This window comes from Lucilia cuprina, chromosome 2, assembly GCF_022045245.1.
Source record: "Lucilia cuprina isolate Lc7/37 chromosome 2, ASM2204524v1, whole genome shotgun sequence".
Lineage (NCBI taxonomy): Eukaryota > Metazoa > Arthropoda > Insecta > Diptera > Calliphoridae > Lucilia > Lucilia cuprina.
The window spans coordinates 13216993-13243555 of NC_060950.1; the positions used below are offsets into that span (position 1 = coordinate 13216993).

The 26563-nt window shown below is 33.7% G+C and overlaps 1 protein-coding gene across 1 annotated transcript in view; it reads right to left on the bottom strand.

Annotated features, from left to right (window-relative positions):
• The window catches only part of LOC111680682 (nesprin-1), a 147794-nt gene that overhangs the window by 10402 nt on the left and 110829 nt on the right, over nucleotides 1–26563 (bottom strand). Inside the window, exons 18-20 of the mRNA XM_046947714.1 lie at nucleotides 10162–10326; nucleotides 2478–10094; nucleotides 102–424 (exon numbers count right to left, since the gene is read on the bottom strand). Of these exons, the coding sequence (XP_046803670.1) occupies nucleotides 102–424; nucleotides 2478–10094; nucleotides 10162–10326 (8105 nt within the window). The remainder of the gene's footprint in view (nucleotides 1–101; nucleotides 425–2477; nucleotides 10095–10161; nucleotides 10327–26563) is intronic.

Below are 26563 nucleotides of genomic sequence, written 5' to 3' on the forward strand. Positions count from 1 at the left end.
ACAAAACGTTATATTAAAAAGAGTTCATTCAAATTGCTTATCATCAAAGTTTTTTGCTCAACATTTCTGCCTTTATGTTAAATTAAATTTTTTCATAAAACAATATTAAACAACTTACCTTGGCATGTTGCAGCGATTCCAAGGGCTTATTGAAGGTCTTAACTGTATCCATTTGTTGTTCAATGTAGTTTTTAACTTGAGCCGATGCGTTACGATATTTATGCCAAAGTTCTACAGCACGTTGATAACGTTCACACAACGTTTGCAAATTATCGGAGGTATCATTCCAGGCCACTACAGCTTCTTGAACTGCAGATTCAATTTGTTCAACAATTTGTAAATCACAAGTTTCGATTAAAGGTTTTGCCGACGTCTGTAAATCGTCTAACAAAGTCTCGCGATTTTGTAAATCACCAGCGAGTCCCTTTTTTGGGTGGGGGGAAAGGTTAAAGAAATTATATTCAAATTGTTATTAATAAATATTACAACATTATGTTAATTGAACACATTTTTTTGCTTAACACGAGTACTTAATAAACATTTAATTATATTTTTGTTTTTTCTTGTTTAATTAACTTCCGCTTTCTTAAACACGTCCGTTTTTATTAATAGTTTTATATTCACTAAAATCTGTTTTTTTTCTTGCTCTTTTATTTCAATCAATTAAATTTTGTAGTTGTTTTCTTTTCATGCTTATTGCTTGCTCTCTTTTTTTAGTTTATTACCGTTATCAGTTAAACTCTCTTCGACTTAATAAGAGCATAATTATGTGTTTTATTAAATGATTTTGTTTAGCTTAAACTTTTCTACAATAAAACTTTGTAATTTATTTATTTTTACACCAAAAAAATTAAAAAGGTATTGCTGGCGGTGCGTACTTTTTAGCACGAATAGCGAAAAACGATTACTTCATTTCTCAAAATGGTCACAAGTACTTATAGGGATTCTATATGGCTGGCTGGCTAGCTAGTGGTGAGCTAGACAATATTTACAACAATTACAACAATGAGTGTAACAAATTTACCTAAAAATGTGTGACATTATGTCTGGTGTATAATATGTAAGTGGTAGAGCCCAACTAAGGGTATCTATATAGCTACCTACTTTGCCCTCTTCTATGTTAAAATAGGTTTCTTGTATTACTCTTATTTAGTTTCACTCTCTTTTTGTGTTGTTAAATATAATTAACTAAATTATTGTTGTTTTAGTATGTGAATGACTTAATTACTCATAGCCGCCGGCATACCAAACATAAAGGTCCCCTAAAACCTTCTTAATACAGAGATTTTGTTAGACTTTTATACTCTTATCAGAAATATTTAGCGCCTACTATTTAAACTACATATGATTTATGTCATATTAACTACCAATTGCCCACCAACAACAACCGCTGGTCATTAGGGAAATAATGAAAATAACACTTAACAGGTAGGCGAGAGAGAGTGAGAAAGAAATTGGCGAGAAAAACCTACATATTTGACAAACAAATTTCGTAAACAACAAACATGTTTGTTTATCTTAGGTCACAGGTACTGCGTTATTAGTTTTCAAAACAATATAAGGAAAACTAAGCTAAAGATTTGAAAACAAAACAATTTTGTTAATAGTAAACAATATTGGGAAATCCCCATCATGTTTTCACCATCGAAATCTATTAAAGTTAATTTAACTTTTTATAAATTTTAAAAAAGAAAATATGAATACTAAATTATCCGACAAGTTTTCATATTCTCAAGCTTTTATCTAGCTCTAAATAAAGCTAGTATGTATATAAAAGCTTTGCTGCACTAAAAACAATATAAATAAAAAACCCACTTTAAGACTCAAATAGTTTCCCTGGCATAGGCTTTTTTGTAATTACTATGGCAGGTGACTAGACTGCGATTTATAACAAATATTAACCAAAAAGGTCAAAGTCCTTGTAGTTTTTGTAAAAAGTTTGCCAGAAAAAAGTATTAAAGGACAATTAAGATTTTATTACGTATATTCCCCAGTATTTCTGATATTCTCTATATTTTGAATCTATGATTGTTTGTCTCCAAAAGTATTTCTTATTATCATCATTCTTCTTCTAAGAAAGGGTTTCGTACTATTCACTTAAACTAGGTTTAACTTGCTGTAAGATAAAATTCAGAATTTAGGCAGACTTTAACCGATGATTGTGTTTTTCAGTTATAAATTCAAGATCATTGAACATTGTTAGTATTGCCAACTTTTCAGTTAAAAACATAAACAATGAACAGCTGTTTTTTTGGCAAACACGACTTTTGTAAAATGAAAAATATTAAAAAAAATTAAACATTTAAAACAGTAATAATATTGATAAAACAAATCAGAAAATTACTATTTATTTTAAATATTCCTAAGAAGCTTCACTGAATCTTATAATTATCATTAGATTCAGAAAAAAATATGTTTATATAAGTACTCGTCTTTAGTTATAAAACATTTCTTTATATTAAACATAAAAAACTCACCTCTAGACGTTCAGTGGCCTTGCGCAAACGCTCATAATCAACTTGTCCGTGAACCTTCAAAAGCTCCATCATGAAATCGGTCTCCTGAACGGAATTGTGTACAAGCTCCAATTGTTTCTCATAACGCATCCATAGAGCTAAGCGATTACGCAATATTGTCATAATATTGGTACATTTGCTCTCGAGGAACGCATGATCATCCTGTAATTGGGATATATCACGTTCGAGTTTAACCGGTGAGACTGACATCTTAAGGCGCATCGGCAGTGTATGCAACATTTGACGTGTACGCATAATCTCTTGCCAAGCACCTATTAGCTCTTCACCCACAGTCTGGCAATCGAGTACAGCCTTTTCGATGGCATCACTATCCAGTTTTTCTGCATTTTCACATTCATCCAAAATGACGGATAGTTTAGCTTGATGTTTGCGCAAATTCGAGATGCCCTCTTGGATGGCGGTTAGCTGTTGTCGCAGTAGAGCGGCTCCCTCCAATTCTTCAGCAATTTGTGTGGATATTTTGTGTGACAAGGCAAAGAGTTCGCCTACTTTTTCGGGTTCAATAGCGGGCTCTTGCAGACCGATTCTGCCCAATTCATTGCCTATGAAACCAACTCGTGTTCTTAAGACCTGTATGCGCTCGATGTAGAGACAAAGTTCTTCGTCGTTCTTGATAACACCCTTCATGCTGGTCATGGTCAAGTAGATTTCCTGCAGTTCACGTTCTATCAATTTCAGTTTATCCTCCGGAGCTACATCCTCTGACGAGAGGGAACGTACGATTTTGTTTTGTATACGTTCAATATTTTCCGCTACAGCATTACATCTGTCCTCGAGTTGAGCATGGAATTGTCTTTGCAACATTTCGTCGGCAAGTGGTATCACCTGCAGCGACTTTTCAAAGGTATTGCCCGCTTCTGTGCGTATATTGTTATGCATTTCGAATTGGGCTTTAATCTCCCAGAATTGACGCATATGCTCAATAGGCTGTTCCAAAGGATATTCAGGTATTTGTATCATTTTCAATTCCTTTTCACTTTCTCTAACGAAAGCTTCCATTTTGTCGGTTTGATTGACATACTGGGTCCAAATATCCTTGAAAACAAGTAAACGATGTAGGTAAACTGAAACTTCTTCGCGCAATTTCAATAGGACAATAAGGGCATCATTGGTCTCTTCTACCAAATTGGGAGCTTGTACGAGATCTTGCAATTTATTGGCGATATTTGACAAATTGGTCATTTTCACATAGTGATGGGAGATATCCTGACTCAATGACTGATAGAGTGTGGTGTATTGATCGTAATCAGCCGAAGTTACAGCCGATAAATCAGGTACTCTTTGCTGAGCAACTTGTAACCATTGCTGTTCATCCTTCATGCCTTTTTCCAGAACAGTCCATCTTGAGGCGGCCTGCACTAGTTTGGAAGACCTTTCAGAAGCCTTCTCCAATAGAATATTAGCTCTATTGTATAACTCTTTGTGTAATTCTGAATGCTTCTCTCTTGTTTCACTGTCTATATTCTCCTCCAACGATTCCAACATAGCACGGCAATGACTAAGATTGACAAAGAATTTACGATGTTTTTGAACTTCATTATTTAATTGTTCCAAGGTGCTGGATATTATGGGACCTTCTACCAGTTTATCAGCCAAGACGGTGATATTGGTGAACTCTTTCAAGGTTTGTTCGTATTCATCGGCCAAAGCTTGCAATTGCAAAAGACGATCTCGTTCGGCAATAATGTTGTTGTTAATATTGCGACAAGACTCGTAGGCAGTGTAGATATCTTGTGGTACCTTCTTGCCAGGAAAATCTCTTTGGAAGGCTCTAGCATTTAACATAAGTTGAGAAATTTGAGCAATTGTATCATTGTTCTGCCGTTCCAGTTCTTCTAGTGAAGTAAGTTTCTGTTTCAAAGTACTATCATGACTGACAATAACTTCATAACGATCCTGTAGATCTTCCAAAAGTCCCGATATACGATGTACCAATACCAAAAAGTTATTCCATTTTTCAAGATCTTTTACGTCTTGTTTTTGATTGTCTTGGGTTTTTTCCTCAACAGCACTAATGTGCATCTTAAGAGTATCCAAACATTGTTGTACTTCAGGCTGATTGATGGTGTTCGTTTTAGCCAAATGTCCCTCTAAATGGTTTACACTTTGACCAATCGTATTCAGCTCTTCGTTTAGATCATTGTAACTCTTGAGCTTTTCTTCGGAGGGACCATCATTAGTTTGTTGTCTAATCAAATAAACACGATACTCAATGGTTTCTAACCAGGTGGATATTTTTTCAATAACTGTAATAACAGTTGTTTGAATTTTCAATTCATCACCGCTGTTAACAGCTTTCTCTAGGTCATTCAAACTTTCATTTACTTCTTCAACTCTTTGTTCAGTTGGTATTTCTTGAATTTCATGTGAGAGGGTGGCTAAATGCAAGACATTGCTAAGTGGAGTTGGTTGAATTTCAACTTCTTTCTTCTGAGTGATTCTACCTCCAATAGATTGCTTGGTCTTGGCCCAAACATCAGGTCTTTCGATAATGATTGTTTGTTGACCAGGATAATGCAATAGACTTTCTGACATGATTAATGCTTGAGAACCATCCTTAACAGATTGCTCTCTAGGTGCTATGGTAGCAGCACTCATCCATATGCTTTCGTTATTGCTTTCGTCTGGCATATTATCTGGTCCCGGTGTTATTGGAACTGCAATTTCTTCAGTAGGTGAAGTAACCTCTTCGATGGTAACAGTTGAGGTAGGTCGGCTACGTGGTTTGGAACTTTGTTGAGACGAGATGCTAACCTTGCTCTGTTCGCTGACATGAGCCGGTAAATTGGGGAACTCTTCGATTACCGTGGTTTTCGTTATCTGCAATTGTACTGCTTGGGGTTTCTTTTCGGCAGATTGTACAGTTACTATCGGTTCCACTGTCTTATCTTCACCGAACTCCAAATGAACACAAACATTTGTTTCATCATCCTTTGCTTCTTTACTCTTAGGATGTTCAATTGTTTCGATATGTTCATATACAATGGGTTGACTTTCCGAATCATCTGACTCTGGTGGTATGGTAACAGTTGTTTGTATCTCCAATTCATAGGGCTCTGTCGACGTTACGGAGAAATCTTCCAAACTTGGCTCCTTCACTTCAAGAATTTCTTCTCTGGGTGAGGTTTGTGTATCGGTTGTGGTTGTTAGCACAAACTCTATTGTGGAAGTTTGTTGATCCGTTTGTTCAGTTGGAGTTATTTCAACAAGCGATGTTTGAGTTGGTACATCTGTCATTTCTTGTGGCGCAGCTACCGTTTCCGTTAGAGTGGCATGTTCTTTAGTCTCAGTTTGTTTTTCGGGCAAATCGAATGTAATATCACTAACAAACTCCTTAACAAGTGGATTAACAATATCACTTGTGTATACTTGGGGTTCGGTGGTCGTAACTTGTGGTGTTGTTTGTAGTTCCTGTTCCGAAGTTGTTATAACAAACGTTTGACTAGAGGTGTGTGACATCTCTGGTTTAGTTTGCATATCCTCAGTTTGAACTTCGGAAGTTGTGGTGGGTATGACAACAGTTGCTTCGGGCTTTACCTCTTCCAACACATCTGTTTGCACTTCGGTTTCATTGACTTTAACAATATTGGTTTGAGATTCCGATTCACTGTTATTAGGTGTGGTTTGTATGGAAACTTCTTCTTGTAGCACTGGAGGCTCTGGTGATGTTTGAACTTCCTTAACCTCGAGCTCTAATGGAACTTCAAGCTTTTCTTCTTTGGGCTCTTGGCGCGGTGTAGTTTGCTGTTCTTCATCCTTAACATAGGATAGTTCTATAACATCTACAGGCTTAACGATTTCCTTAACAGGCTCACGGGGTGATTCAGAATCGGGTGACACTATAGCTTCTTCAACGACTTTAACTGTTTCATCTATAGAGATACTGGATACTTCACTGTCTGGTTTGATTTCTAAAACAGATTCTTGCAAAAGTTTTCCTTCGGACTTCAAACTTTCCGATTTATCATCATCGGTTTCCAAGGAAGTCAAAGCCATGTGCGTGTCATCTTCATCCAAAACCTTAAGGGGTTGTCTCTTTTTACTGAGTTTTTTCTTCTTCCCTTCTTCGGCCTGTTGTTCTTCATCGATAGTTTTATCTTCAGGTTCATAACCAATTTCAGAAGCTGCAGAGCTTTCTTCAAGCTGTGTTGAAGGTTCTTCAGTTACAACTTCTTCTTTGGGAGTTTCCTGTTTTGGTTCGTGAGGAACTTCAGAGACCGCTGCCAGTTCTTCACTTTCTGTTAAATGCTTAATTGGTTTGGGCTCCACAACCGGTGGCGTGGGATCTTTTATCTTCTTTTTCTTTTTACTTCGCTTGGTATCATGTTCAGCCTCAACGACAGGTTCTTCGGTAGTACCAGTTTCTACAATAGTCAAAGACATTTTAGCTGGTACGTTAGCTAATTCAAAGCCTTCTGTCTCGGGTAGTGTAACCTTAAGAACACTTGATCCATTGCCTTCAATTGATGGTGCGGACATTGTTATAGGAGTTGCAGTAGCTTCGCCCGAAATAAAAAGCTGTGTAGTGGCTTTTATATCCAATTTTGTTTTATCTTTCGGTGCTTTACCAATGAGTATATCTTCACTGGAAGCGCTAACTACAGAGTCATCAGTTTGGAATGGAGATTCAATAGGTTCATCGGTTGGCGTTTTGGATAGATGATGTGCAAATTCTTCACTTTCCGTTACTGGTTTATCTACGCCGGGCAAAATTGTTTCGGTAGTGGTTTTTACAATTGTTATAGTGGCCATTTCAGGAGTTTTCTCAACAACTGCATCTGGTTTTGCGGATTCAGTAACTTCTTTAGTTTCTCTTAAAGGTTTCTCTTCAGTTGATACAGTTCTTTCGATTGTGGTCTTAACAATTGCAGTATCAGGTTGATCAGATGTAACCTCTGTTATATGTGTCTCTTCAGTATCTTTAGTTACTTTTTCATTTGGTTCGGTTGTAGTATCCAATATCTGGGGTTTCTCAACTGTTTCAGGTTTGGTAGAGACAATTTCTTCTTGTTTTATCTGGGTTTCTACTGTTTCAACTTCTGATTTAGGAGAAAGAGTTTCGCTAACAGTTTCTGTTTTAGTAGAAACAATTTCAACAGGTTTAACCCTAGTTTCCTCTGGTGTTAATACTGTTTCAACTTCTGATTTAGGAGAATGAATTTCCTCAACTTCTCCTGGTTTAGTAGAGACAATTTCATCTGGTTTAACCTTAGTTTCCTCTGGTGTTAATACTTTTTCAACTTCTGATTTGGGAGAACATATAGTTGCCTTCTCAACGGATGCAATATTCTCCTGTTTGACCATAGTTTCCTCTGGAATTAATACTGTTTCAACTTCTGGTTTAGAAACGACAATTTCTTCTTCATCAGCTGGTATAATTGTAAATGTTTTGGGTTGTTCATCTTCTTCTTCTATGTGCTGTTGAATATGTTTCTCAAATTCATAATTATCTAAATTAACCGAATAACCAGTTTCATCATTTAGAGGCCAGATTTGTTCGGGTAATTGTGTAGCGCGCACGACATCAGCAACAACTGGTTGTGCAACTGATTCTGTATGTTTAGAAAATTCAATATCTGTTGGCTGTAGGTGATGTTGTACCGGCCATATTTCTTGGAGGTCTTCAACTATAGGTTCGTCCTTTTCAATTGTTACAACTGAAACAATTTCATCGGATTTTGTTGAGACGACATCAGCAGTTGGTGTTTTAACTACAGTGTCAACAACTTGTTCAATTTCTACTTTAGGTGCAGATATGTCAACAATTTCTACTTTGGGTGCTTGAGTTGGACGTTCGGATGTTTCTGTTGTTTGTTTTGGCTGTTCTTGTTCTGGTTGCTGTTGTGTTTCGTGTGGTTCAGTGGTGGTTGTTGTTGTAGTGGTCAAAGTGGTAGAATCAATATTAAATACCTGTAAGGGAGTTGTGCGTGTACCATCGGTTATATCTGTAGATATTTCCTGTACAACAACACTAGGTTGTTGCATAAGGCGTTCGTACTCCTCCTCGCTTACCACTTTGCCATTGACAGTGCGCACAATGTTAACACTGATTTCGGGTGGCATTTGTTCTTCATTAACTTCGATTTCTTCGGGTTCTTCAACAACTTCTTCGGTGATATGTTCTTTGCCATCGATTACCACAATACGCTTGATGATTTTACGTGTTTTGCGTATAACTTTACGGGTAACTTGTTGTACAACAGCTTTAATACTGCCCTGTGTGGAGCCTTCAATGAGACCTAAGTTTTGTGGATCCAAATAGGCTACATCACCTTCATGCAATGGCACACCTTGCATTTCTATCTCAGGCGAATGCAATTCCTCATATTTCTCTACAACTGGTGGTGTTTCAAATTCTTGAATTATAACAGTTTCCGGATTTGAACCATCCACCAAAGTCCCACGTGTCTGTTGTGTAATAACAGTTGTATAGCCAGTCTTATCATCATGTGTCTTCTCTACAGTTTGAATATTTTCCAGATTTACTTGATCAGTTGATTGAACTTGTATATTACCATCGGCATCTGTAACTGTATCAAGCGAAGACACTTGCTGTTGCTGTACAATTTGTTGCCGTGTACGAGTGATTTTCTTTAGAATGATATGCTTAGTACCATCTGGACCCACAACAACTTCTGTAGTAGTTTCATCTGGCTCTACAAATGTAGTTTCGAAAACTTCTGGCACATTTTTCAATATCAACTCAGTAGATCTTTCAACATCCTGTTGCGGTTTTTGATGATAACGTGCTTCAATTTCAACATTTTCCGGTACATCGGGCACTTCAACATTTGGCACTGTATCGATTTGTATAAGTTTTTCACCATCTTGTTTTTGGATTTGTGTGATTGTAATGTTTTCAGTTGGTTTCACCATCTTTTGAGTTTGCATGGACATTTCGGCAGTTTCCACAGGAACTGTTACGCTGGCAGCAAAGCTGGTTTGTGCTTCAACGGTAGCGTATTCCTTAGGCTCTTCTTTAGGCATTTCCAAGCTAGCTGAAGTTTGCGTTTCAACAGTATGGCCAGTCTGTGGTAACACCTCTTCTTCAGGCATTGGACTGGAGTCTACAGTGCTGGCATTTGATTCTACAGATTCCTCGGTTTGTCGTGTAGGTGGTTGTATTTGTTGTTCAGCCAAAATTCTCTTGCGTTGTTCTTCCTCCTGTTTCGTACGTCTTAATTCAACGATTCTCGTTTCAATGGTATAAATACGTTTAGTGGCCACTGTTATTTGTTCTCTTAGTATAACAATAACATATTGTAATTGTTCTACTAAGTTATTAGCCAGTTCGGCAACATCATCATGAGCCAATAAAGGTTTAGTTTTTTCCACCAAATCTTCTAAAGATTGTTGACGTTCCTTCAAAGTACGCAATAACTGTTGACTCTTTTCGACTTGAGCCTTCAGCGTGGGTTCATCTTGAGGACTATCAGCAGTTAGTTCTAAACTCTTAAGCTCTTGTGTAACTTCTTTAATCCAAATTTCGATTTGTTCCAAATGGATTTGATATTCTTCCAATTCTTGGGTGCGTTTCTTTTGGGCATGCGAGGCGTTCTGTAAAAAAATATAGAAAATTGCAAATTTTCAAAGTTCTTTTATTATTTTACTAATCTCTACTTACCGCTATCATGGTTATTCCCTGTTGGGTACGTCTCAATAGTAGATCTATACGATCGGTAATTTCATTTAGTAGTCTTTCTGTAGCTGGATCTGTTGGCAATGTCTGCCTTAAAGTCTTAAGTCTTTGGGCTTCCTGTTCTTGATATTCTAGATTCTCTTGGATTATCTAGAGTTTGTTTTAGGAAAAGAAATTAAATATTTTTATGATTCAATTTCGTCAAGGATAATTACTTAAAGGATAAATTTAAACTATAATTTAACTTAAGTTTTGTTTAAGAAAATTGTCCTATTTCTCAGCAACTTTTACCTAATTCTAAGCACCTTTTTCTGCAGAGAACTGCTTAGTTTCTGTAAAGAATTGCTTAGTTTCTGACGGTAATTTCTCAGTTTTTAAAAAACTTTTTCTGCAGAAAATTACTCAGTTTGTAAGCAACTTTTCCTAGAAAAAATTGCCCAGTTTTCGAGCAACTTTTCTTACAGATAACTGCTTAGATTCCAAGCAAATTTAAAAAACTCTTTAAATTCTGAGCAACTCTTTTTGGAGAGAAATGCTTAGTCCTAGAAGAAAAATTCTCAGTTTTCAAGCAACTTTTCTTATAGATAATTGTTCAGTTTCTAAGCAACTTTTCCTGTAAATAATTGCTCAGATCCCGTGCTACTTTTCTTATAGAAAATTGCTCACTTCTAGCAATTTTTTTTTATAATTAATGTTTCCGAGCAATTTTTTTTTTATAGACAATTGTTCAGTTTCCTAGCAACATTTCTTACAGAAATTGCTCAGTCTCTAAAGAGCTTTTTCATAAGATTTCTTAACAGATTCTGAGCAACTTAAGTTATTTATCTTATAGAAAATTCCACAGTTTCTGAAAAATCTTTTTCTTTAAAAAATTGCTTAGTTTCTGGACAACATTTTTAAAGAAAATTCAATAGTTTTGTAACAACTTTTTGTTATAGAAAATTCCTCTGTTTCCGAGCAACTTTTCTCATACAAAATTGCTCAGTTTCTGAAGAGCTCTTCTTGAAGATTTCTTAATAGATTCTAAGCAACTTTTTCTTTAAAGAATTCCCAAGATTCTGAACAACTTTTCTTTAAGTAAATTCCTCAGTTTCTTAACAATTCTTCGTTTAAAGAATTGCTGAGATTCTAAGCAAGTTTTCTTATAGAAAATTTCGTAGTTTCTCAAGAACTTTTCCTCAAGATTTGTTACCAGATTCTAAACAACTTTTTAATTAAAGAATACCTAATATTTTAGTAAATTTCTTAGTTTCTGAACAATTTTTCATTTACAGTATTGCTAAGGTTCTAAGCAACTTATAGAAAATTCTGCAGTTTCTGAAGAGCTTTTCCTGAAGTTTTTTTTTTCACAGATTCTGAGCAAATATTTCTTTAAAGATTTCCTAAGATTCTGAACAACTTTTTTTTAAGTAAATTCCTCAGTTTCTTAAAAAATTTTTCATTTAAAGAATTGCTGAGATTCTAAGCAACTTTTCTTATAGAAAATTTCGCAGTTTCTGAAGAACTTTTCCTAAAGATTTTTTCACAGATTCTGAGCAACTTTTTCTTTAAAGAATTTTTAAGATTCTGAACAACTTTTCTTTAAGTAAATTCCTCAGTTTCTTAACAATTTTTCGTTTAAAGATTCTAAGCAACTTATAGAAAACTTAACAGTTTCTGAAGAGCTTTTCCTGAAATTTTTTTCATAAATTCTGAGCAAATTTTTCTAAAAATTTTTTTTCAAGAATTTCTAAGATTCTGAGAAACTTTTTCTTTTAGTAAATTCCTCGGTTTCTGAACAATTTTTCGTCTAAAGAATTGCTATGATTCTAAGCAACTTTTCTTATAGAATTTTCTGCAGTTTCTGAAGAGTTTTTCCTAAAGATTTTATTTCAAAGATTCCGAGCAACTTTTTCTTTGAAAAATTCCTAAATTTCTTAGTTTATAAACAATTTTTCGTTTAAAGAATTGTTAAGATTCTAAGCAATTTTCGCAGTTTTTGAGAAACCTTTTTCTTTAAAGCAAGTTGCTTAGTTTTGGGACAACAAAATTCAACAGTTTTGTAACAACTTTTTGTTAAGGAAAAATTCCTCAGTTTCTAAAGAACTTTTACTTTAAAGAATTGTTTAGTTTTTGGGCAACTTTAGCTAAAAGAATTGCTTTGGTTGTGGGATTTTGAAATTTACTTAAAGTTAATGATAATTAAATTTAATTATAAAACCTATTTTGAAAACTCAAACCTAATCGATAGATTTGGAAAAAAATTTCTATAAATTTTGTAAAATTTTTTTATGTGTGATGAATGTTAATGTTAATTTCATATGTGTATGTTTTCAAAAGTTAATAACGTTCCTTTTCAAACAGCACATTCAAAAACAAGACGTTATTTAGAAAAAATGTTTTCTTTTTTTTTTTTTTTTTGCTTTAGCAGTTAAACAAACAAAATAAACTTTTCATAAAGAAAAAGCTTTTCATTTGTCAGGATGCTGTGTGTGGGTGTTTTAATTGTATATAATTTATAAAACATTCAATTACTTACCTTTAAACCCTGCAGCATACCATCCAAACTATGCTGTGGCAAGTATGCTATGGCACCTTCGACTGTCGTTAACGATTGAAGCAATTCATCAACATCTTGGCTTAAAACATCCTATATATATATGTGTGGATTGTTATTATTATTTGTGAGATAAAATATTATTTATAAACAATTAAGTTAAATGTAAAATGAAATGGTTATAGAGTCAAATATTTAAAGGAATTTAACAAAATCAATACAAACGTAAAAAATAAACCAACAATCAATAAACTGGCTTAGATAAGATAAGGCTTAAATAGAGCTTGAAATAATTGAAATTTATATACAATTTAAACTTAAAAGCAAGGTCTGGACTAGGGCATAAAAGAAATCCTATAGTTCTTTAAATAACTAAAGACAAGATCATTTATTCAAAATCCCTTAAAAAAACAAGACATTTTTCTTTAAAAAGATTTAACAGTTTTAAAAAATGTTTCTTTTTTTTAGAGGATTTCAATCTATGATCTTGTCTTTGTTTTTTGGATAAATAATCATAAACCTAAGGAAAAATATTTACTAGTCTTACATGCAAATTTCTTTTTAAAATTCTTAATAATATAACTTAATTAAAGGGAGATTAAACAAAAATCATGCTTATTTAATTTGGTTAAAATTTCATTAGCTTACACATACACAAAACATGAGCAAAAAACACTTAATTCCATTGAGAAAAGATCACTTTTGAATAAACATAATTCCATTAAAAAAAGATCACTTTTGAAATTTACAAAAAAAAAAAAAAAATATTTTTTTAAATAAAGATCGTGTTGCCAATCATAACTATGATTTAAAGAAATCAATATATAAAACATGAGCAAACACTTCATTTCATTTATAAAAGATCACTTTTGATCTTTTAAATAAAGATCGCGTTGCCAATCACAACTTTAATTAAAAGAAATCAATATATAAAACATGAGCAAACACTTAAATTCATTAAGAAAATATCACTTTTGAAATTTACAAAAAAAAAAAAAATTAAATATTTTTTTTAAATAAAGATCGTGTTGCCAAGATCACTTTTGAAATTTACAAAAGAAAAATAAATAAATATTTTTTTAAATAAAGATTGATTGAAATCAATTGAAAGTTGATCACTGATCCTGCTTAATCACTTTTGTAATTTGTAGTTTTTTTTTATTTCAAATTTAAATTCCTTCACTAAATCTCTTGTCCAATTTCTGTTTAGTAATTTTCAATTATTAATTTCAAACTAAAATCTTAAAATCCGACTACACATCACTTTATAGCAAAGCATTGCAATAGAAAAAAAATTATAACAAAATTGCAAAAATGTTTTCTATTTTTAAAAAGTCATACATTTTTCGCAACAAAAATATATATATTTTTTTAAAGAGTATTTTTATATTCTGTTCTATTTCTATTTGCCACAAGCTAGGAAAAGTTAATGAACTCCTATGTTTGATATTATGAAAACTTTTCAAAATATTGTCTCTTTTGGATTTAAAAATGATCGTGTGTACAATAATTTAGCATAGAGTTGTTGAAAAAGAGAGAGAGACACACATAAAATATTAAGGTAGATCATTTATTAAAAAATAATGTTGAGGATCATTGAATATAATATTTGTTTAAACATTATAGATCGATCTTTTGTAGCAAATATTTTTTTTAAGGAACAGTTTCAAAATATTTTTGAATATTTCTTTTAAATATCAAAATATTAAGACTGATCATTTAAAGCTAATAGCATCACTGCAAATATTGATTAAGTTGAGTTTTTAATAGAATTTTTAAAAGATCAATAAATATATTTTTAATATATCTTTTCAAAATCAAAATTAATCATTTGTGTAAAGATCACTGAACATATTTTTTGAAATTTGTTTTAAATATGAAATCATTAAGATGGATCATTTATAGCAAATAAGATCACTGCAAATATAGAAAAATATTTGTATTAAATGTAATAATATTAAAAACAATCTTTTGTTAATAAAAATTTAAGAAGATCACTAAATATATTGTTAAGTATTTATTTTCAATATGAAATTATTAAAAGGGAATCGTGTGTTGACAAATATTTTAAAAAGATCAGTGAATATATTGTTTGATATTTAAGAAGGATCTTTTGTTCAAAAATATTGAAGAAGATCACTTTAAGAAGATCAAAACTTATTTTTTTTACATAAAAATATTAAGGAGGATTTTTTTTTTTTCATAAACATTTTAAAAGATCACTGAATCTAAAATTTAATATTTCATTAAAATATAAAAATATTAAAATGGATCATTTGAGGATCGGTAAAAAATCTTTTAAAGATCACTTGAATAGATTGTTTAGACAGATCATTAGTTAGAAAAAGATTAAAAAAGATCATTGAATATATTGTTTAATATTTCTTTTAAATACAAAAATATCAACGATGATCTTTTGTTAATGAAAATTGTAAAAGATCACTGAATACTTTTGTTAGATGGATCGTTTGTTAAACATAATTTTACAAGATTACTTATTGTTTAATATTTTTTTTCTTTTTTCAATCTAAAAATGTTAAGGAGGAGCGATCGTTCGTTAATAAAAGTTTGGAAAATCATTTAAATATAATATTTTGAAGATCATTGAAAATATTGTTTAATTTTTTTTTTTTAATATGAAAATATTAAGGAGGAGCGATCGTTTGTTAACAAAACTTTTGGAAAATCATTCAAAAATAATATTTTGAAGATCATTGAAAAAGTTTAATTAATTTTTTTTTTAATAAAAACTATTAAGGAGGTGCGATCGTTTTTTAACAAAATTTTTTGATGATCATTAAAAAATGATATGTTTATTTTAAAATATTAACGTGGACGATCGTTTGTTAATAAATATTTAAAAAGATCACCCAACAAAATTGTTATACATTTCATGAAAAAATATAAAAACATTTTTGAGGATCGCTAAGCAATTTTTAATATTTCCTAAGAGATATTTTTAAAAAATAGCTCTTAGGACAAATTATTAAAAGATCACATGTGATCTTTTATTTAAATTATTTTTATTAAAAAGTGTTTATTTCAAAGTGTTTTATTAAAGATCATTTGAGGAAATTTTCCAATTAAAAAGTTGTAACAAGATCATGTATGATCGTTTGTGGACAAACATTTTTAATATTTTCTAAGAGAAATTTGTAAATAAAAAAGTTTTAATTAGATCGGAAATGATCTAGAGAGACCTAGGAATATCTTATAGTTTTTTTTTTTTAAGAAAATTAGTTTTCTATAAGAAAGATCAGTTGAAGATCATTTTAAAATTATGTTGAAAATTATAAAATTTAAAGAGAGATCAGTTGAAGATCACTTTAAAATTATGTTGACAATCATAAAATGAATCATTTTGTTTGAAATATTTTCAAAATTTCCTATTTGAGTTTTAATTTGAAAAGATCTTTAATATGATCAGTCAATCTTAGAAGTAAATTTTTACTAAAATGTTTAACACATTCGGAAAGTCAATGTTTTGTAATGAGCGGATGGTTTACAAAGTCTATTAGTCAAATTTTAATTTGAATATATATTAGAGATATATATATATATGGTATGAATATGCAAATACTTTAAAATTTGTTTAATTTTAAGGTGCTACTGCCTTACGGTGTTGTTGTGTATGTGTAGTTTTCCGTGTTTGTGTAATTTGTGCTTTATTTTTGAAATTATGAAACCCAAATTGGAATTTTATTGTGATATTTTAATTTCAATTATAAAATTTATGCAATTTTGAAACTCTGCAGTTACCGGGAAGAAAGTTTCAGAGAGTTTTAATTAAATTGATTTCAAATCGAATTTAAAATATTTTTTTAAATAAGAAATTAAACTAATTTCTTTAAACAAAGACGAAAAATTAAGTTATTTGTTAAGGAAAATTATATGATAATTTTAAAATTAGTTTTTTTCCAATTTATCAAATAATATTTTTTTCTACTTTTTTCCAACTGGGGTTTTTTCTACTACTAATTTTACTAAATAAGTTAAACATGCGTTTTTAGGGGAAAAGGAGAGGGGGTTAAATTAACTCTTTTGATTGGTGGTTTTTTGTTTTGTTTTAAATATTTGTTAGTTTTTATTGATAAATATTTATATATATATTCTATAAACTCTAAACTACAGACTAAATTAAATGCTAAAATTTTTTAAGGACACATTACCAGTTTAATATAAATATTTCAAAAAAAAGGTTATTTTAAAAAAATATTAGTATTTTTAAATCAAATTAAACTCAAACTAAAGAGAAAAAATAAGGAAAACAAAATAATTAAAATATTAATAATAAAAAAAATAAAATAATAATAAAAAATGTGCAAAATAATATATTAAAATGATAAAAAAAACAATTATAACAACAATAACAATTATTATCGTTTAGTTTGTTTTAAACTACAAAAGAATTTAATAAAAAACACACATTCATAATTTTGAAGAAAAAATATGAAATTTTTTAAAGAAAATTTAGAGTAAAAGCTACAAGGAAGACAAAAACAAACTAGAAAATTAAAAAAAAAATTTCTACAACAAAGTCGTATTGTTGTATGGTTGTAACAACAACCATACAACTTTACAACTTTGTAAAAAAAGATAGTGAATGTAATAATTGGCAAGTTTTAACAAATTTACATTTGTAGCATTTCTCTAATTTTTCTTTGTATTTTTTTTTCTTGGGGTTTTGGGCAAATTTTAAATATTAGTATTATATAAGGAATGTATATAAAATTAATTAATGCAAATTTTCCGTTTTTTTTTTTTCTAAATGATGCGATCAGTCAGATAATGACAAATTGAATTTGTTTTTTGTTTGACTTATTATTGATCACACCAATTGAAATGATTTAAAAGCCAAAAACATAGACCAAAACCACAAATAAAAGCGGTTATTATTAAAATTAGCAATAAACGTATGCTCAACGTTATTATCACCTTCGCCTGTTGTAGCTGCTGTGGTTGACGATCGAGTTGTATACCCGAACCGGTAACAGTTGTTGTCGTTACTGTTGTAGTAGTTGTGGTACGTCTAATGATATTTGCCTCTGGTGGAGTGGCTATAAGCTCAGGCCTATAAAGTTCATCGGTAACCGTTGTAGTTGTAGTTTTTGTTTCTGTTTGTGGTATACACTGTAGAGGCTGGGTTGTTGTTGTAGTTGTAGCTGTTGTCTCCTTCACTTGTTGTTGTGGTTCACCTACTAATGTGGTGGTTTCAAGTGTACTATGTGGTTGTTGTGCTTGTGTTGCATTAACTGTTGCAGTGGTAGTGTTAATACCTGTTGTTGTTGAAGTTAACTCTACTGTTTCTACTGTTGTTGTTGTGGTTGGTTTTTCTTCCTCGACTGCTGTAGCTGTTGTTGTTGTTGTCGTATCTGCTGTTACCGCACTTACCAAGGCCGGCACTAAAGTGCCCACGGCAGGCATCAAAGATGCTGCTGCTGTTGCTGCTGTCTGAAGCGTCTTTGTCGTATCAGCCGCCACATTTATTAGAGTGGTAGTAGTAGCTTTAGCTAATGGTGTTAGTTTACAAGCAAGACTTACATTTTGTTCTGTATTGGAGCTGTGTGGAGAGGATGTTGTGGGGGAAAGGGAGGGAGTGGAAGTTTCAGGTTCAGGATTTGTTACAGTTTGTACATTCTCTGAGAGTTTTACATCTGTTTTCGGAATGTTTTGTGTAGCTGTAGCAGTAGTTTCTAAATCTTTATGTTCTTCAACTAAAACTGTAGTCTCTTGAATAACTTCACCTAATGGCTTATCGTTATCGGCGACCTCTAAAGCTAAATAAGAACTTTGATCGCGCCAATGGCCTATACCACCGGGTAAATCGGTGGACATGTATTGTGAAGAGCAAGAGCCCTGATAACCGCCCTTGTTCATATCATGTTCAGGTGTAGGAGTTACATGACCACTGCTATCACTACTGGGACCACCCCTATGATCGTCATCATCATCCTTGGGTTTACGTATTTCTGGTAAGTCTGTACGTTGGGCACCACTTTCGTCATCATCGTCATCGTCGTCGTCATCATCATCACCATCGTCGTTGTTCTTATTGTCATTGTCTGTCTTCTTAACATCATCTAAAATGTCTTTTTCGTCCTTAACCTGGGATTTTTTCAAATTATCCAATTCACTAAGCAATTTTTCGCTTTCTAAAACACTTTGCATTTCGCGGGACTTAATGTCGTTTGTGGGCCAAGTGTCCAAAGACAAATTATAACATAAATTATCTACTAACGCACTACCACTACTGGAGTCTAGTCTAACTTCAGCTGTAAGCTCAACATCAGTCTTTTTCACAATGTCAGAGGTTATTTTCGGTTCTTCAGTCTTATCTGTGGCCGGGGCTTCAGTTAGTGTTTTAGGTTCCACTAGGGTCTTAACAACAATAGCAGAGGTATCGCTAAGGGTTTTAGTTACTATTAATTTTGATAAATATGCTTCATAGCGAGAGACAAGTTGGTAATAAGAGACAAGTTTTAGGAAATTATCAGCAAATAGATTGCGCAGTAAAGGATTTTCACCACTAAGTAAAGGTTGAGTATCCACCTGAGCGCTAGGAATAACGGAAACACTACTATCTAGTGGTGTTTCGGAAGGCACTAATTGTGTTTCATTTATATCACACTTATTTTCGACAATAGAGAGCTGTTCGACGGTGTCGTTGGCACTTACATTATCTTTAGCTTGTTGTTCTTGGAGAGCATATTCGTAGGTTTCATATTTTGTTGTCCAATACTTATTGACTTCCTGATAGAGGTTATGTTTTAATTCATCCTGTTGCAATTCCTTAATTTCATCATCACATACTACTACCCATTCATCGTGGGGAATTGTTTCGGTTTCCGTAGTTGTCACTTCTGGAACCACTGAGGGTTCTGTGTGTGTAGTGACTACCGTTGAAACGTAAGACGGCGATTGATTGTCTACATTTTCTTCAGTCGTGTATTTGTGACTGGTAACGGTTGTAGTAACATACGATGAAGATTCTTCAGTTGTTTCAATAGGAAGATTCTTGTGTGTAGTTACTGTTGTTGAAGTTAGGTAAGTTGTAGCTTCTTCCGGTGTTTCGATTGGCACTTCTTTGTGTGTTGTAACAGTGCTGGAAGTTACATAAGTTGTAGGTTCTTCAGCCGTTTCGACTGGCAGATCCTTGTGTGTTGTAACAGTTGTGGTAAGATATATTTGAGAATCTTGTTGTTCAGTTGGTTCTTCAGTTTGTTGTTTTGGTTCTTGGAAATCAGTTAATTTGCTAACCACCACCGATGACCAGGAAACTGGTTCGTCTTCTTCTTGTGGCAATTGCTCTGGTTGTGGATAAACTGTTTCGTCGGTTTTAATGAGAGCCGACCATGAAGTTGGAGTTTCTGTTGGTGATTCTACTGGAATTTCTGCTGTCTCGACTTGTTGCTCTGGTTGAATAACTAGTTCGAGAGGTTTCTCCTTTTGCTCTGGCTTCAATGTCGCCGTCCAATATGATGTTTGTGAAACAAAAGCGTCATCCGGTTTTGGTTCACTTTCAGAGAGTTGTTCTGGAACTGGTGTCTTATCACTGTCCGATGTTAGAGCATCTGTTAATAACTCCTTATCGACGGCAACTACATCAACAGTTTCCGAAACAAGATCTTCAGATTCAACGACTTCTTTTGGTTTTGTAGAAACTTCAATTTCGCATGGAATTTTAGCATCTATAACTGGTTCTAGGATCTTGTGTTGTTTATCAATTGTTTCTTCGGTGTTTATTACTACCGATTCTACAATTGTTTTGGAAACAGCATCTTCAGTTTCAACCAATTCTTCCGGTTTTTTAGAAGCTTCAGTTTCAGCTACAAGTTCTGTTGCACTTTCAACTTCTGTCACTGGTTCCTTAATCTTGAGTTCATCCTTGACCGTTTCTTCCCTGGTAATAACAACTGTTTCTTCTACTTCAATTTCTTTAATTTTATGATCTTCAGTTGTCGAATCGCTAGGTTTGAATGCCGAAGTTTCTTCTGTTGTGGGCTCTGTTTCTGCTACCGATTCGACTATCTTAGGTTCATCATAGACAGTTTCTTCGGTATTTACTAGAGCAGCCCAAGATTTTGGTGTTTCTGTGGGTGAAATTACAGGAATTTCACTGATTGTTTCATCCGGTTCAGGTATAGCAATCTTCTCGGGTGTCTTTGATCTGTGATCACGTTTTAATGTAGCAGACCAATAAGAAGTTTGAGCTATAAATCCACTATCCTGAGATTCTCTTTCTTGATTCAAAAATTCTGTCAATGAATCGTTGGCACTTGAAGTTTCAGCAGTTGGTTGAACAACGCTCAATAGTTCCTTTTCGACATCATCATGTTTAGGTTGAATAACTTCCTGAGGTTTTGTAGGAACTTCAACAGTTTTATCAGCTACACGAGGTTCTTCAACGGGAGTTTTCTTTGCTGCAAGAACTTCTTTGGGTTTCGAAACTTCCTCCAGAAGAGTTCTTCTACTGGGCGAAACACTGTGTTCTGTCTTCTTTTTAGATTTTTGTTTAGGTTTCTTTTCCTTTCTTTCAGGTTCAATTTTAACACTGATCAATGACTTTTCATGTGTTGGCATTGGAACTTTTTCGCTAACAGTAGTTTGAACCTTTTCGGTTTCGGTGATAACACGTATTTTCTGTTCGGGTTTGGGAACATTTTGTGCTGCTATGGCTGCCCACGAAAGACCAGGTTGTACTACAGGAGTACTTTCTTTAGGCTCTTCTACCACATTAGATTTAACAACTTCTGTAGTAGCTACTGTAGGCTCAGGCACAATTTCTTTAGTCTTTGTTATGACCTCAGTTTCTACGACTTGGAACTGTTTAAGATTGCTATCCTTTTCGATTTCCTTTTGAGGTTTGGATTTAGGCAATTTTTTGTCGGATTTTCTTGATTGGTTTGAACGAGATCTTGATCGATTTGAGTTTGAACGAGATCTTGATCTTACTGTTTGCCATTCTGAAGATTGTGGTAGGTCAACTTGTTGTTCCTCTGGAGCTTCGGTTACCTTAATGGTAGGACGTTGTTCTTTACGTGATGGTCTGACAGAAGAGGAAGAAGTCGTAGTAACAGTAGTAGTTATAGTTTCAGTTGTGTTAGACGAAACATTAAATGAATCCTCTACGGGAGTTCTTTGCACAATCGCAGACCATGGTGTGGTTTCAGTAGGTGACAAAGGTTGTTCACTATCGGATTCTACCATATCTCTCCAACTCATTGAAGTTGGTTCCTCTGAAGGTATCCATTCTTCATCTTCTTTAAGGTCAGTTACAATTCTTTCAATTGCTGAGACCATTTCAGTAGATTCAGGGAATGATTCTGCAACTTCGGTTACATTTTCTGTATGTTCGGGCAATGCAGCGGGAGTTTCTACCGGAACGGGAATGTCACGTTTGACATCGGATTTCAGAGGCTTAACTTCATCCCGTTTAGGTTCAGTTGTATCCTTAGAGAATTCAGTAACATAGTGAACCTTTCCTTCGTCCGTAAGTCCAGATTTTCTTACGACTTCAGCATAAGTTTCAGACAAAGACCATACAGACTGGGGTGGAGCAGTTGGTTTTGGAAGTGGTATGACAATTTCTGTTTCAGAAACATGTTCTTGCTGTACCTCGAATTTAGCTTCTGGTTGTTTAACCTTTGTCTTTTTAGTTTTCTTCTTTGACTCAACTTCTGGTTTACCAACAACTTCTTCTGTCTTCGTTTCTTTGGGTTCCTCAACGTGTTGAATTTCCTCAACGACTGTTTCTACAACAACAATCTGTTGACTGTCTTCTTCAGCTGTTGTTACTTCAACAGTTTCAACATGTGGGGTTTCCTTAGTTTCACTAGCATCTGGGTATTGAGGTTCTTCAGCTGATTGAGATTGAGGTTCAACAGGTTGTTCAATTTCTACCTCAACTGTAGCTTCTGGTACAGGTTTTGCGGGTTGTTGCATTTCAGATTTAATAAAATCTGTAGTTTGACGTTTGATGTCATCCTTTGGAACTTGTTCTGAAGTCAAATTTTCCTTCAACAGTGCAGCCCAAGACATAGTAAATTGAGTTGTTGTTGTCGTTGAAGTAGTTTGATTTTTATCATCCACAAACTGTTTAGGTTCTGATGTGATAACTTCGATTGTTTGTTTTTGTTCTTCTGGATGTTTCTCCTTCTTAGGTTTCTTTTCCTTCTTCTTTTTGGAATGTGTTTTGCCCTCAGATTCTGGAGAACTTTCTGTAACAACTTCTGTTACTTGAATTTCTTCAACTACACTCTCAGTGACATGATGTTCTGGTGTCTTTTCAGCTACGGGTAATTCATCAGGAATAACATTTACTGTATCCCTTTCCTCAATAGATTCAATGCTTTGAGGTTCTTCGTGCTGTGGTTCTTCAGTTTCCTTCAACATTGAAGCCCAGGACACAGTTGTTGTTGAAGTAGTTTGTGATTTATCGTCAACAAACTGTTGAGGTTCTGCTGTGACAATTTGTTTTTGTTCTTCAAGTTGTTTTTCTTGGGAAGTTTCATCTTCAGTGGATGATTTTTCCTTCTTAGGTTTCTTTTCCTTCTTCTTTTTAGGCTGTTCTTTGCCTTCTGTAACTTGAACTTCTTCAACTACACTTTCAACGACGTTACGATCTTGTGTTTCTTTACTAAATTCAATGTCTTGAGGTGCTTCGAGTTGAGGTTCTACAGGTTTTACATGTTCTTTATGGAATTTCTGGGTTTCAGAGTTTATAAAATCTACTGTTTGATGTTTAATGTCATGTTTAGGAACTTGTTCTGTACTCAAATTCTCCTTTAACATGGCAGCCCAGGACATAGTTGTTGTCGATATAGTTTGTGGTTTATTATCAACAAAATGCTTAGATTCAGGAATGACAATTTCTGTTGTTTGTTTTTGCTCTTCAGGTTGTTTTTCTTCAGTGGAAAGCTTTTCCTTCTTAGGTTTCTTTTCTTTCTTCTTTTTGGGTTGTACTTCTTCTTCAGGTTCTACAGTGCTTTCCGACATAACTTCTGTTTCATAAACTTCTTTAACTACACTTTCAACGACATTATGTTCTTGGGTCTTCTCAGCAACGAGCAATTCATCAGGAATAACATTTACTATTTCTCTATCCTCGATAGATTCAATGTTTTGAGGTTCTACAGTTTCAGTAAATTGAGGTTCTACATCTACAGGTTCCTTCAACATCGAAGACCAGGACAGAGTTGTTGTCGTTGTAGTTTGTGATTTATCGTCAACAAACTGTTGAACAATTTCTGTTATTTGTTCTTCGGGTTGTTTCTCTTGAGTAGTTTCATCATCAGGGGATGGTTTTTCCTTCTTATGTTTCTTTTCCTTCTTCTTTTTAGGCTGTACTTTACCCTCAGATTCTGAAGTACTTTCTTTTACAACTTCTGTTACTTGAACTTCTTCAACTACACTTTCAGTGACTTTGCGATCTTGTGTTTCTTCACTAAATTCAATGTCTTGTGGTGCTTCGAGTTGAGGTTCTACAGGTTTTACATGTTCTTTATTGAATTGCTGGGTTTCGGATTTTATAAAATCTACTGTTTGATGTTTAATGTCATGTTTAGGAACTTGTTCTGCACTCAGATTCTCCTTAAACATGGCAGCCCAGGACATAGATGTTGTCGATGTAGTTTGTGGTTTATCGTCAACAAACTGTTTAGATTCAGGAATGACAACTTCTGTTGTTTGTTTTTGCTCTTCAGGTTGTTTCTCTTCAGTCGAGAGTTTTTCCTTCTTAGGTTTCTTTTCCTTCTTCTTTTTGGGTTGTACTTTTTCTTCGGGTTCTAGAGAACTTTCTGTCACAACCTCTGTTTCATGAACTTCCTTCATTACATCAGGAATAACATTCACTGTTTCCCTTACCTCAATAGATTCAATGTTTTGAGGTTCTTCGTATTGAGGTTCTACATTTTCAGTAAATTTAGGTTCTACATCTTTAGGTTCCTTCAACATCGAAGACCAGGACAGAGTTGTTGTCGTTGTAGTTTGTGATTTATCGTCAACAAACTGTTGAACAATTTCTGTTATTTGTTCTTCGGGTTGTTTCTCTTGAATAGTTTCATCTTCAGTGGATGGTTTTTCCTTCTTAGGTTTCTTTTCCTTCTTCTTTTTAGGCTGTACTTTACCCTCAGATTCTGAAGGACTTTCTGTCACAACTTCTGTTACTTGAACTTCTTCAACAACACTTTCAATGACATTACGTTCTTGTGTTTCAACACTAAATTTAATGTCTTGAGGTGCTTCGAGTTGAGGTTCTACAGTATCAATGAATTTAGGTTTTACATGTTCTTCATGGACGTGCTGGGTTTCAGATTTTATAAAATCTACTGTTTGATGTTTAATATCATCTTTAGGAACTTGTTCTGTACTCAAATTCTCCTTCAACATGGCAGCCCAGGACATAGTTGTTGTCGATGTAGTTTGTGGATTATTGTCAACAAACTGTTTAGATTCAGGAATGACAACTTCTGTTGTTTGTTTTTGCTCTTCAGTTTGTTTCTCTTCAGTCAAGAGTTTTTCCTTCTTAGGTTTCTTTTCCTTCTTCTTTTTGGGTTGTACTTTGTCTTCTGGTTCTAGAGTACTTTCTGTCAAAACTTCTGTTTCTTGAACTACACTTTCAACGACATTACGTTCTTGGGTCTTTTCGGTAGCGGGCAATTCATCGGGAATAATATTTACATTTTCCCTTTCCTCACTAGATTCAATATGTTGAGGTTCTGCGGTTTCAGTAATTTTAGGTTCTTCATCTGCAGTTTCCTTCAACATCGCAGCCCAGGACATAGTTGTTGTCGATGTAGTATGTGGCTTGTCATCAACAAACTGTTTAGTTTCAGGAATGACAACTTCTGTTGTTTGTTTTTGCTCTTCAGGTTGTTTCTCATCAGTGGATGGTTTCTCTTTCTTAGGCTTCTTTTCCTTCTTCTTTTTGTGTTGTACTTTATCATCTTGAATACTTTCTATAGCAACTTCTGTTACATGAACTTCTTCAACTACACTTTCAACGACATTTCGTTCTTGTGTCTTTTCTTCAGTTACAGGCAATTCATCGCCAGCTTCGATGTGTTGAGGTTCTACATTTTCAATGGATTTAGGTTTCACATCTTCTTCAGTTTGATGTTTAATGTCATGTTTGGGAACTTGTTCTGAATTCAAATTCTCCTTTAACATTGTAGCCCAAGACATGGTTGTTGTCGATGTAGTTTGCTGTTTATCCTCAACAGCGTGTACTGGAGCTGGGGTAGCAACTTCTATTGGCTTTTGTTCTTCAGGCTCCTGTACATTTTCTTTCTCCTTTTTAGGTTTCTTGTCCTTCTTCTTTTTAGGCTGTTGGCTGTCTTCTGAAAGTGCAACTTCTTCTGTAACAACTTCTGCTTGTGTTTGTTGCTCTGGTTCTTTGGGCTGTTCCTTATCTAATGGTTTCTCCTGTTTAGGCTTCTTTTCTTTTTTCTTTTTAGGAAGTTCATTATCATCTGATAGTGTAACTGTTATTTTTTCGGTGTGTTTAGTTTCCTCAACAACACTTTCAACAACTACATTATCTTGACTGGTTTCAGGTGTAGATAATTCGAATAGTTTTGCATCTTCTCTCTGAGGTTGTTGTACTTCAGATTGAATAAAAGCTGCAGTTTGATGTTTAATGTCAGGTTTAGGTGTTTGTTCTGAACTCTTCAACATGGCAGCCCAAGATACAGTAAATGGTGTCGAGGTTGGTACAGAGGACGTTGGTTGTGGTGCGACAATTTCCTCTGTTTGTTTAGGTTCTTCTGGCTCTTGAGCAGTCTTATCATCCTTGGATGGCTTTTCCTTTTTGGGTTTCTTTTCCTTCTTCTTTTTGGGAAGTTGACTGTCATC